Source organism: Athene cunicularia, assembly GCF_003259725.1.
Source record: "Athene cunicularia isolate RWA chromosome 8 unlocalized genomic scaffold, athCun1 chr8_part1, whole genome shotgun sequence".
Lineage (NCBI taxonomy): Eukaryota > Metazoa > Chordata > Aves > Strigiformes > Strigidae > Athene > Athene cunicularia.
This window is the reverse complement of record NW_020799109.1, coordinates 12,084,060-12,096,991: the sequence shown is the minus strand read 5'-3', so window position 1 is coordinate 12,096,991 and position 12,932 is coordinate 12,084,060. Positions and strand designations below refer to the sequence as shown.

The 12,932-nt window shown below is 47.6% G+C and overlaps 1 protein-coding gene across 18 annotated transcripts in view; it reads left to right on the top strand.

Moving 5' to 3' along the window:
- Nucleotides 1-12,932, top strand: part of PTPRF (protein tyrosine phosphatase, receptor type F) — a 296,366-nt gene that overhangs the window by 206,896 nt on the left and 76,538 nt on the right. For 7 of the 18 annotated variants that reach the window (XM_026854395.1, XM_026854403.1, XM_026854396.1 and 4 more), the window contains one exon: nucleotides 6,034-6,045. The exons of the other annotated variants lie outside the window; for them this stretch is intronic. In XM_026854395.1, the coding sequence (XP_026710196.1) occupies nucleotides 6,034-6,045 (12 nt within the window). The remainder of the gene's footprint in view (nucleotides 1-6,033; nucleotides 6,046-12,932) is intronic. 18 annotated transcript variants of the gene reach the window in all.

Below are 12,932 nucleotides of genomic sequence, written 5' to 3'. Positions count from 1 at the left end.
GGGGGGGGGGAAAGGTGTCATTTCATCATGCTCACTGCAAGTATGGTATAATTGCACTGATTCACCTACACTATTGGTTTTCTGTGAACACATTTCACTCTTCATTTATCTACATCTGCACAGAGAGGAGCATTTTCAGCCAGAAGTCTTGTCCTATCAAATGCCTGTGAAGGTGGTGGCCTGTGTGGTGCTCCCCTCAGTAGAGGCACTGTTATTTGACTCTTTCCCTGTATGAAGGGTTTTTTTCTGCCTTTTCTACACATGGCATTATTTTTTTCCTACTTCAGTGAAACAGATGAGCAGGAAGACAGTGTATAAGAATATCCTTATTAATACACTGTGGAGTTCACTAAGTGTGTTCCCCAGTTCTGATTACAGCAGTAAGCAATGCAGATTCCATTAGAACAGTACTTACTGGAGCATTGGCCGCATACTTCCCATCAAATGAGAAATGTCCTGCCCAGGTTTTGCTTCTTAAATTCTGCTCTTCAGGCCTGCAAGGCATGTTCCAGTGGGGCAAGTGCAGCAAGTTCACTGCCCCAAAATGCTACACATACTGTAAAGAAGTAGCTGCACAACTGCTTTTTTTAAAAGATGATTTAGAACTCAATTGTCTCCTCTGTCCCCAAATCATAAACTAGTAAATCAGACTGCAGTAAATAGAAATAGTATTACTGTAAAAATCTGTGCTTTCTTGGTCTGCTTTTTGAAAGTCCAGACTAGCATTTCATTTGGCAGCACGGAAACTTGCTTGGAGTCTGAAGTTCTATTTGCCAAGAAACTATCACCCAAAAGGAAATTCAGACTGTGGCTCTGTTCCTAGCAGCGGTTCTGGCCTCCGCAGGGTTTTACACCTGAGGATTTGGCAGTAGCTTAGGCTCAGACACAGGGCAATCTCACCGAAATGGCTACTTGCAGCTATATGATGCTTACTGCAGTGGGGACCTTGTGTAAATAATAATAATTCTGAATGACTGACATGGGCCTGGAGCAACAAGACTTGAAGCCTTTAAAAAGGACATTGCTGCTTATGAAATATTCAGACAGCTAAAATAGCAACAGCAGTCAAAGCTTGAGGCTATTGCCAGGAGAAGAGTAAAAGCTGAGGACAGTGGTCACACAGTCAGCAACCAAAACTGGGGATGTCTGAAAAATGGCTAAATGATGGAGAATATGTTTGCTTACAACCCAGCTAATATGCACACTTCTGGCAATGTGCTCCGTTAAACCTGCCTCTCATGGAGGCTGATGGGGATGACATTACCTAACCAGAGAGGGGCACTGCCCGTGCTTGAGGGCCTGGCAGTGATCACAGACAATCAGAGACTGTGGAGAGACTTGTGAAGGAGATGCCTGGATGACAGGAAACACAAACGAGCAGTTGAATCAGGCAAGATGACCCAGACTGCTGCTTCGGACAGATGTCTGCCCTGGATCATCAGAAGAAGCCAAAACAGGCTGTAATAGAGGCCACAGAGTAACCACCCCTCAGCAGTTGGTACACGGCTGAGGAGGACTACGGGTCTGAAGGGCTGTGATCTCCCTGTGTACACTCTGGGCAGTCCTGACCTCAAGATAATGCTGCAGTAGAGCAGTGCAAGAGAGCAATGACCCTTTGATGAAGAAAGTGCACTCCTTTTTATGGGATTTCAGTATTTTTAACTTTTTTTCCTCTGCCCCTGGGTGCTGCTCCATGCTGAAGGTACTGCTATAGCGAAAGTCAGAGCAGCTGTAGTTTGGGCAGATGCACCGTGGCTGGTTGTAAGCAGGCTGGGAGTGAACGCAGCCAGCGGCACGGCCAGAGCTGCACAGCGCTCAGCACCAGCAGACATTTGCTGCTCGGTCAGCACAGCGACTCGTGCTGCTGCAGCTGTGTACCCTCGTACTGGAGCTGCCTGGCTTTGAGACGGAGAGGCACAAAGAGGCTTCTGCCAAGTTTTCTCTTCCCCACATACTACTATGAATATTTTTGTCATGTTTTCTCCTGGGGTGAAGTATGTTCACTGTCAGTGTTTCTCTGTGTATTTTGGTATCCTGTTAATGATTATAATGATCACGGTTTAATAAATAATAGTTCTTTGTCCTTCTGCTAACACATTCCATCTAAAGATTTAAATGTTCTTGATAGGACTCAACTAAATAAGCTTAGCAGTTTTATTCCTTACAAAGTCCTTTGACAGTTAAAGGTGCAATGTGAGGCTTGAGTCTGATTATTTGTAAAATGACCTTTATGGAAAATAGAAGGAGAGTGGTTGGTGGCTCAGTGCATGATAATGCAACACAGAAATGGACTTGGAGACCTATTTCCCCCTCCTCCCCACATGACCTTCATAGACGTCTGTGAAACAATTAGGCCTGCATATCTGTGCCGACTAAATGTCCATTCCCTCCCCTTCCTTCCGTATCCACTTGCACAAAGGGTTAGGAAATCCATCTCTGATGCTCTGAGATTTTCTGCTCTTAATTGAATTCATGCAGGCATGTGTGTGCACTATGAATGGGAAAGGATGGTTGGACACCCTGAGCATCCTGTCTGTCTCTCTAGGATGGAATATACTCATCACTGTGGCATGAGAACATTGTTCATTGCATATAATGGGAGGTTGTCTTATTCTCATGTAATCTGGCGTAAAAAAGACAATCTGTCCCTTTGTTCCTCTATACCTCTAAAAGCTGTAAAGGATAAAATTTGATTTATGTGGAGTCCTTGAGACACAAGATGTGCTTTTGGAGATAAGCAGGAAACAGGTTCATCCCCCTCTGGGTTTTTGTTAACCTCTCTGTCTTTTGGATTCCAAAGTGCCTTGGTTTGTCTTTATGTTAATAATGCCTTGCATAGCACCAGAGGGTTTTCAGCACAGGACGTATACTGGCAGTTCCCAGCAGAATTGCAGAGGCAATTGGGATAATGAACTTTCTTGTTGCTTTCAGTAAAGTATTAGCTTCCCATTCTGTAAAGCTTTAGAAATGTGTTCTTTTGTTTGAGCTAGTGATCTAAACTCTCAGACCTGTACGTTCGTATCCTGGCCACAGCCCCCTGTCTTGTTTCAGGAAGTTAATGCCCGAGAATACACAAAAGCAGAGCCTCCCATAAGCCCAAATTCATTCTTTCTGCAACAAGCTGCTGTGGTTAGAGTACTGCTGCTGCTGCACAAGACAATCATGTCTGTGGCAGGGTAAAAGCCAAATTCAGTCAGCATGGGAATGTCTGCCTACAGAGCCGCTGGAGCCTTCTGACAGTTAGGACTGGCAGACGTGTCTCTGATACGGCCTCACTCTTTGCTTCTTTGCTGTTTCAATTCAGATCTCAGAAGAAGCCCTGTTTTTACCTTCTGGACTTTCCTATCCTCTGCTGGCATTTCTGCTGTGACCTGACTGGCTTTGTCCTGCATATAGAATAGCACGTTCAAGTTAGCTGCCAGGCACCTCAGGTTTGTGGGAACACAGTAGCATGCCTAGCGAGCCATGGTATTCTACACAGAGGATGCTCTGGGTAACCCCAGACTTAAATCCCTACATGGCTGGGGCAGATGTTATTTACTGTCACAGCTTAGAATCATTGTTTTGTAAAAAAAAACAGAAAAACTGATGGTAAAATATGCTTCTTAGCTTAAGAGTGACATGGATAGAGAACTGGAGATAAGGGAGCATGTGAATGGGATATGTAAGGAGATGAAACTTTCAATTTGCCATTTATCAGGTTTATCTCAGATAAAGCAGCAGCTGTTTAAGCATTAACTAAAGGGAAAAAGAGAGAGAACTTTCTGCCCAGGTGTTCTGTCTTGCCTTACAGCTATTCCAAAATGGCTACTGGTTTTTATTCCCCATAAGCCACTAATATAATAAGAGATTAAGAGATAATCCAGCAATTAGTGACAAATAACAGGCCCCAAACCTGTTCCTGTTTGACAGACCAGAAAGTAATCTGTTTGAATTAGCGTGTTCTGCATGTGTTTCCTCACCTTTCCAACTCTAATCTGAAGTGTCAACACATGAGGAAAACCACTACCGGAGCCTACCCTGTCCATGCACACTGATGCAGCGTGTTCCCTGCCGGGCTCCCCAAAACAGAGCTCCTGGCCGTTCCACAGCTGCAGCAGCATCCCTCACTTTGCCCCCAGGCAGGCCAAGCAGCACCACAGTGTGTCCCCTTGATATGCCTGAGGTCTGTCAGCCCTTCCCCGGGGCAGGGAGAGGCTCTGCAGCTGTTGCACTTCTGCAGCAGGGATGGGTGTTCCTGTAACTGTTTGAGCATCATCCCCAAGTCTTAGACCCTTCACCAGCCTCTTGTTGTTCAGTCGCACAGTCCCAAGAGGTGCAGCAAGTTGGTCCAAGCTTGCAGCACTTGAGTTTGTGTTGCCCTGTTGCAGCGTTAGTGCTGCTTTCCAGAAATGCAGATGTTCACAGTTACACCTGGTTTGCTAGAAACAGTGTCCTTCCTGGGTAAGGGCAGGAAACAAATCCTTCCTGTTGGGAAGAGCTGAGCAGAAAGCAAAAACCCCTGTCTGTCTGCTGAGGCCATGCAGATGCGATATGCTCCATTAGATTAGGAAATAAAGTAGTGGCTTGGGAGCAGCAATAAAGAGATTCCCTCCCGTAACAGGGTCTCACAGGATTAAATGAGCCTTATGTTAATGTTTTGTGGACCAAGAGGTAAATTGCATGTCTGAAGCAGGCCAGAGGAAACCTGGAACTTAAGACAGGACTGTTTGTTTTGAGGATGTCTGGGTGGGGGTCCTCACTGGATGTGGCCCTCGGTTATGGGGTAGTTAAGCTCCGAGTTGGCTGGTTCTGGCCCCCTGGTATCAGTTCAATTGAAGAAACATAAATGACTGTTTTACTGTTCTCCTGCAAGCTCCATTACACTTCGTAGGCCACTGTTGTAGCTGTTATTGGCAGTTTGTTGCCTGGTCTGTACCATGTCGGTGCTGGTTAAAATTGTGTCCTCTAATCACTGGAAATGGCTGACTGTACTGTTGCACTGTATAATGCCACATGCTGTTCTCTAATTTGCAGTGTTTCTGCTGGAAAGCAAATTCCTCCCCCCACCTTCTCCTTCCCTATCAAAAATGTGACTCATAAGCAGTCTTTAACTATCAAATCCACTTCTGTATTCTCTCAGCGAGGGTTCAATTACAGCTGATATGCCACAGATCTGTAGCTGGAGTGAGGTCACTCCTGCTAGAGAAATAAGATCTCCTTTGTCTATAAGGAAAATGCAACTAACCTTCTACTGTCTCTCCCGCAGGAACAAAAACTGGGATCTGCTCAATTCTCTCTGGGTGTTTTTGTCCTTCTGATTTCTTGTCCATCTCTCACTCGCAGCACAGTGTACCAATAAGGCTCTCCCGAAACTGAGCCCAGCTGAGACTGCGCATGTCTGTCACTTGCCTAATACCTCTCTGCTGCATTTAGCTCTTTGTTTGGAGAGGGGGAACGGCTCTTCATGATAGAAGATTTTCCATCTTTTGGAGCATTTCTTTCATACTTGATAAAATTCGGATCTACGCATACGCTCTTCCCAGTGTGTGGTCAATGGGTTTAAAGTGCCTTTACCATCATCTTGATAGCTGGAGCGGGTGTGTGGGAGCACGGCAGTTTGTGTGATGGCTGGAGTCCCTTGCTCTGTGTGTGTGCCTGAGTGTTTTGCACATGTAAACGTGTCTGTGCTTCCAGCATCTGGCCCAGCACGGCCGCCCCTGAAGCACCCTCCATGTGAGTATGTGAGGGACATGCAGTCCCCTCCGCCCTGTACCAAGGAGCAGTGAGCGGGTCAGGGAGGCAGAGGGGCCAGCCCTGCTCCAGGCCAGAGCGATGTGAGTGCGTTGCACTCTTGTCCATGACGTGGAGTGGTGTGTGTGCACAGTGGGAAGTCGTGGCTGACCTCTGTAGTCTTGTCTTGTCGTTTCAGTGGTGTGCGGACAGATGAAGCTTGGCCTGTTTTTACTCTCTGTGTTTTTCCTTGTCTTTTTTTATTCCCTCCTCATCTTCATCGCACTCTGCCATCAAACAAAACAAACTTTCATCTCTCAGATCAGCGAGAAGGTTGGTCCTTTTCACTTCTTATCCATCTACAGTACACCACGTCAGATGGGACTTTTCCAGTAGGGAGAGGAGAGCCATCCCCAAAAGTGGGGGGGGGGAGGCCTACAGACTCTGGCTCCCTTCCAGGCACGGCCACAGTGTGCCTGATGAAATCTGCTTACTGTTTGCTGTGACTCTGATGATGGCATTGATATTTTGCTTGCATGCCTTTGTTGCTTGAGATTTAAAATGCACAAAATATATTTTGCATGCAAATACCAGCCAGAGTGGTTTTGTTCAAAGGGAGGGTGGGAAGAAGTGCATGCTGCTGTATGTCGGGTTCTTCTCTAGCCCATTACTTGTGCTAGGTGCCAATACCTCTAAACTGATGCTGCGTTCTGGCCGGAGATCAAGAGCGGTCTTTGGAAGCAGAGATCACAATGGTCTCCAGTCCCCTCACAAGCTGCTAGGGAGAGTGGGTTCCTCAGTTTCTCCTGTAGCTTTAAAACTTTTAACTTTCTCTAGAGGCAAAAAGCTTACTTTTGATCTCAGCTGGAGAACGCAGCATGCTGCCCTCCCTTGCCACAGGGCAGCAGGAGCAGGTGGCTGAGAGATGCAAGGGCCTCATGCTGAGGCAGCTTCCCTGCTCCTTGGCAGTCCCTGCTCTGGGGGTGGCCAGTTCTCTATGGTCAGACAAAGGCCCTCTGCATGAGCAGGTCTGCCTCTCCTTTATTCCCTGGGGCTGAGGCTTTCTCTTGCTGGCAGGAAAGCAGGGAGCTCTGGCAGTGGCCCTGGCCTTGGCTAGGATGGCTCAGAGAGGCCCATGGTGATGTGCACAGGAGCTGGTAGCCACTCAGAAGAACCTGATTGATGCTTTGCTCTGCTCTGTCCTGCTGCCCTCAGAGAGCCAGAGGTGAATAAAGGACAGTAGTGAAAGGCGACTCCAGCTTTTAAATTAAATATAGCTCCAGACCTGGTTTGAGGCACTCATGATTTCATGCTGAGAAAAGCTGGTGGTTTTGGCAGAAGTCCTGAGCTAGTTTCCAGAGATGACTCCTTCACTGAACAGGTACCGTGCAGGTCTGTCCCTCCACACGGCACTGAAGGAGAGGGATGCTTGCAGCAGCTCTTCAGCCCAGCACTGCTCCCGGGTGGCACAGGGAAGAGACCCTGGCTCCTTTCACACGTGCCATCAGGCAACTGTGTGAGTTGATCTTATAATCATCATTGGAACAAGTTTTAACAAGTTGTCATAGCAGATGTTCCAGTACACTGACTTTACTCCCATTCTCTCCCTGGAACGTGCTCTCATTTAGATTGTACTGAGGCGCGGGGCCCTTGTTGTTTACCCTCTAAAAATAGATTTCTTAGAGGGTAAAATTACCTGAACCCAAGACAATGATGAGAAATGAGTAAAAGGAAGAAAAAATAAGAAATTAAAGCCAAGGCCTAAAGTCTTGCAGATTTCAGTGAATTTGGAGCACCGCTGTGATGGCTCAGGCACCTTTGGAGAATAAACCTTTGACAGGGCACTTAAACGTTTTAGCCACATGGTTTAGCTGAGGGGAGGCAGCTGAGAATGGTTCTAAGCCAGCAGGAGTGGATAATTTCTCATTCTTTGTGTCGACCCCTCCTTCCCACCCCACCAAAAATACCCACGTACACAAATATTTAATGTGAAGCCAGAAATTAGTTTCTAAATATTCCATTGGGATTTGCCGTGCTTATAATTTGTTTGGCACTGATAATTACATCTTACATTTTTCCAGCTTTACTTAAAACTGTGTACTGCTCACCCATGCATTTAATTATTGCTCTGTGACTGCTACAAGGTTATTTATTAACGAGTTATTTTATCTTGATACAGTGGATCCTTTCTCTTATTCCCCTCCTTAATGTTGCGTTATTTTCATCAGAGAAATTTCAGAGAGTGAATGCAAATTGCATAGCTCCACAATCTTGCTCTCCCTTACTTTGCTATTAGTATGTCAGTATGCTGAATGCTGATGTGTCTCCAGTGCTGCACCACTGTAATGATATATCCTCTTTTATACGTGGTTGTCAGCGCAAATAATTAGACCTAAAAGTTATAGCTGAAATATAATCCAAAAATGGCAAGGCCCTGTTTTGGAAATTGTCTATAAAATGTCAGCACTCAAGGATGCATTGGGAGCATAAATAGTACAGCATTGTTTGAGCACAAGATTAGACTGTAAATGCATTTTTTCTGGTTCCAATTTTTCCTCTCCTGCTGTTGATTTTGTCAATAGATTGTGAGACTCCAGCAACTGCCTTTCCATTTGAAGTCCTTCCTTAAAATGATAGCGCTAGGGAGAGATGAAAAGTGTCTACAGATGAGTAAACCATGCAGACCAATGATCATGTTTGAGGATATCTCCTAAATTCACTCCTTCCTGACTGAGGAGGTGGTTCCTGAGGAAGGTGGGAGTTTTGGGCAGGGTAGCAGTGTGGCAAAGGCAAGAGCACACTCTGCACCAAGGATCCTTCAGCTTGCCTGGCTGGAGTAAGGCAATCTCACCTTCTCAAAGATGTGCCACTGCATCACTCTCTACTACTCATCCCAGTTGGGAGGTTAGAACACAGCCCTCTGAACTTGCCTTTGCTGTGCTGGGGGCCAGGGGCAGTGCTGCTCCTCCTTCAGAGCGAACGGGGCATCAGACTGATGTCGTTCCTTCCTGCAGAGGAAGAGCAAAGGGGAGAGGATGTCAGGACAGTGATGCAGGACCAGAGCATCTGGAATTGCCTCAGAGAGGAGTGGAGAAGTGTGCAGAGCACAGGCTCCATCACCATGTGGCAGCACCCAGTGAGCCTGCGATGGGGGGTGCCAGGGAGGGGGAAGATGAAGCCCAGAGTTAGATGGACGCCAGGTAGGCATGGTGGAGAGGAAACCCAGAAGCAAGAGCAGGCAAGTAGAGGTCCCTGCATCTTTGCAAGCTAGAGTGAGGGCTGTTATCATTGTCGTTTGCTCAGCTGTACTGTGGCCAAGACGGCCAGCAGGGAAAAGCAATTTGATTTCCCCCTCTCTAGCAGCACTGCGCAGTTTTGGAAGCACGGGCAGTCCTCCTGGCACTGTTTTGTTTCCAGCAGAGCCTTGCTGTATGCCAGCAGTGTCTCAGCACACAAGAGAGGGGCTAAGAGCACCGGCCTGTGAGCCTTGAGCCCTCATGCCCAGATCTCAGAGTCTACAACTCTTACAGACAGCAGCAAGGAGGGAAGGAGGTAACATCACCTTCAGAGGGAACCTGAGATGTTAGGAAACAGCCACTCCCGTGGTGACAGGAGACGGGCAATCAATTCATGCTCTTTGCTCTCAAGTCAAGGAATGTGCATGTTAATGCATGCTGAATTGTTAACATTTCTCAGTCTTAACCTTTGTGGCTGTTGTGTTGCCTGCTCCCCTCCTTCCTTGCCACGGCCCCTGCAGGGAGTGGGAAACCAGTCTACACACTGTCCTTTCTCCCTGTCCTGTGGGATCCAGGGCACAGGCTCAGGTTGCGCTGCACTGCTCACCACTCTGGGGTTTCACTTCACTTCCCAGGGAACACTCTCTATGGGGAGGCGTGCTGAATCGTGGGGCAGCACAGAGGCCTTACAATGCCTATTCTTAGGATGAATGACAATGAATCTCATTTTTGACAGTCTGCTGGTTTAACTAAACCTCTGAATTATACTATTGTCCATTGAAATCATTTTAATATTCACAGTAATTTTCCCTGTGATGTTCTTGCAAAACCTCCAAACCACCTTCTCTGATCTTTATCCAAAAAGAAGATTAAAAAAAAAAAATTGCAAATTCTTGTCAAGAAAATTGTAATAAAAAGGGAAATTTCAGCGCTGCGATAAATGAAGAACAACAAAATTTTCTGCAGCACTTAAGGTAGCATCATGGGCTGTGCTAGCCCATGTGATTTGACTTGTAAATTGGACAGAATTCTAAGAATGAGGAGTTATACTGATTTAAATTATTACCAGACTCTTATGCTAGAAAAGCAAGCGACTTAAATCGCTGGCTTGAGCCTGAGGAATGTGTTGATGGTGCTCTGCAAGCTGCTATGAGAGCTCTGCCAGCTCTCACTAATGCTAACTGACAGCATCTCCCCTTCTCCCTCCGTACTGACTGGGACAAGAAGCTGCCAATTATCCCCCAAGAGGATGGAGCCCATCCCTTCCATTGCACGCACTCCTGCCAGAGCACTGTCCAGGCCAGATCTCTCACCAAAGGCATTGCCCTGACCCCCCTCCTGCCTCCCTTGTTGAGAGCTGACCCCTACGCATGGCATCCCCGTTTAGCAGCTGCAGTGCCCTGGGCACTGCTGCTCTCTGGTGCGGAGCAAGGAGCCCACCTTAGCAGCTCTGCCCGTGTGCTAACGAGGGGAGGCCAACTCAGCCATTCTGGGTTGCAAAAATACACTGCAGAGGCCTGTTTAACTGCTCACCTGTTGCCAGGCTCGAGACCTGAGGCCCCCCACGGCTTCCCAACGTGCCACAGGCTGCGGTGTGCAGGAGGCATGGCCCATGTCAAGGTTGGCAGTGCTGCAGCCTGCCCACCCTCTTGTACGGTTTGATCTGTAGGAGAGTTTTACTCGCCATTCATCCTTTCTGTATGCACCAACCACCTGGGCTGCTCCCCTGTGGGTAGGACAGGGGGGAGGCCCTTCCCTTTACCCTGTGAAGTGCTGCTGAGAGCCCCCAGCCCCTTTGAAGTGCATCGCAAGGAGCAGTAGGTTCTTGGCTTCCCCAGGGAGTGATGACTGCAGCCCCCACAGGCACTACCTCTGCAGAACACATCAAGGGGGACACAGCACTGGTGGGGCTCAGCATGGCCTCAGGAGCACCCTGAAAGCAGTGCTTGACACAGGGGCACAGTGTGGGGTGCAGGCGAGTCTGCAGTTAGCTGTGCTGCCTCTGATCTCACAGGGCTGGGAGTGAAAATCTGTTTGTGCATGCTGGGCACTGACCTTGCTGCATGGCCTCTTGTCCTCCAGTCTCTTGTCTTCCTATGTCCCTGTGTGCAAGTTCCTGTGCACTTTCCCTCTCTCTCCCCTGTCCTTGCACTGCTTTTTTTCTGACTCTGTAGTGGCCTCTGGTGCCTGCCAACCTGTTTGCCTGGTGCATGTGCGTGAGTGCTCTGTGCACACCTATGGCGTTATCCTCAAAGTTTGCTCTTTGTTATTTTAATACAGTCTGGGTGGGTGGGTTTGGTCCTTGGATGGGGACAGAATTTGAACAGCTACCTGGAAAAATTCGACGTCACTTTCATTGGAAAACAAAACCTGACTCTTTAACGAATGGTGCTGGGATGCTTTGGTTGGAAATACACACCATCATGTTGAACCATTGCCATGTCCATCAGGTTAACTCTGTATTCTCATGACTGTGTAGCACTTGAGTACACTTTCAGTTCTGTCTCGTTTGGGGAGCTCTGCCCCGTCAGTCAGGTAACGCCTCACTGGCAATCGCTCATGTAGCTATTGATTTGAGATTTAATAATTGATTAAAAGAAACAACCAGCAAGACTTTGGATTTAGACATTAAAAAACAAAAAAAAACCAAAGCAAGTTATCCTTCCCTTGGCTGGTAAGGAGCTAATGAGCCCTGTTTTGTCACCGAGACGATGTGTAGTACACACACGATGTTGACAGTATTGTCTAATTTATCACGAAGTCTTAGCTCTGTTGTACATGCTAGCGTGGGGGCTTCTGTGTTCAGTCTATTTCTGCAAGCCTGTTGGTTTGGGGATGAATCATCAAAGAGAGCACTAGTGAAATTTGATTTGGGGAGAGTCAGCTTGGCAAGCATAGCTGACACCTCTGTGGTTTGTCGGGCTGTCAGCAGCTTTACCGTCTGCGGAGACGCCGTGGTGGCAGGAGCCAGGTCAGCAGAGCCGTGTCCCCCCCGGAACCCCAGTGCCTGTGGGGCCGGTCATGCCTGCGGCGTGTTGTGAGCTGGCACTGCTCAGGCTCCTGCCCGATTTCCGCCTGCCCCCAGCGCTGCAGCTGTTCGCTGCTCCGCCAGCCCGATGCACTGATGGAGGAGCGTAATTGGCAGGGAGAGCCGGTCAGTCGTGAACCCAGCTGATGCTCTGGGGCTGCCTTTCTGGTGGAGGAGGTTAGAGGAGGGCAAGGCTGCTGGGCAAGACACGTTCAAGCAGTTTCCCTTTTTAACTACAGACTAAAATGAGCTTGCCCAGAGGAGACAAAGATTTACCGAGCACAGTTGTTTCTCTACCCTTGCTTAAATAGGCCCATAACACTAACCCTGAAGAAGGGGCCTCATTTCTCAGTGTCATTTTCCTGACGTGAATGCATATGGCAGGCAGCTTTAGAGCTTTATTGTAGCTGAGAGTTGCTTACAAATAAGTCTTGAATGAAATACCCAGCAAGGGATTGATATGAAGAGAAGCTGTGCAATGAAATAAGGAGGAATACATCTCCCGAAGTGCTGCCACAAAGGTGGGGAGGGTTCTACCAGCCCAGCTCTCTTCTGTCAAAAGGGATATGATCTCACATCTGTCAGGATTAGTTCTCTCCTGCCCAGCAAGGTGATCTGTTCAGGCCCTGACAATGTCATATAGCTCTGGTGACTATTTTTTCTGAGCCAAGGTAGAACCTGAGTTACATTTTGAAAGGAATTATATTTTATTTAGCAGCACACGTGTGCTAATTCAGAAAGAAACCCTTCTGCTGCTCCTGCCCAAACCCTGGGAGGTTTAGGGGATGGGTTGCTTTACTCTAGAGCTAATAAATTGAGCAGGTAATTCCATTTTGCAGAGCTTCAGTGGGCCCTGCACAGAGAGAGTGTGTGACTGGCATTTGTGCATGCTCTCTAATTAGAGGGATGTAATTTAAATGGAGGAATGTTTCATGTTAGTAATATGATTTCAAAAG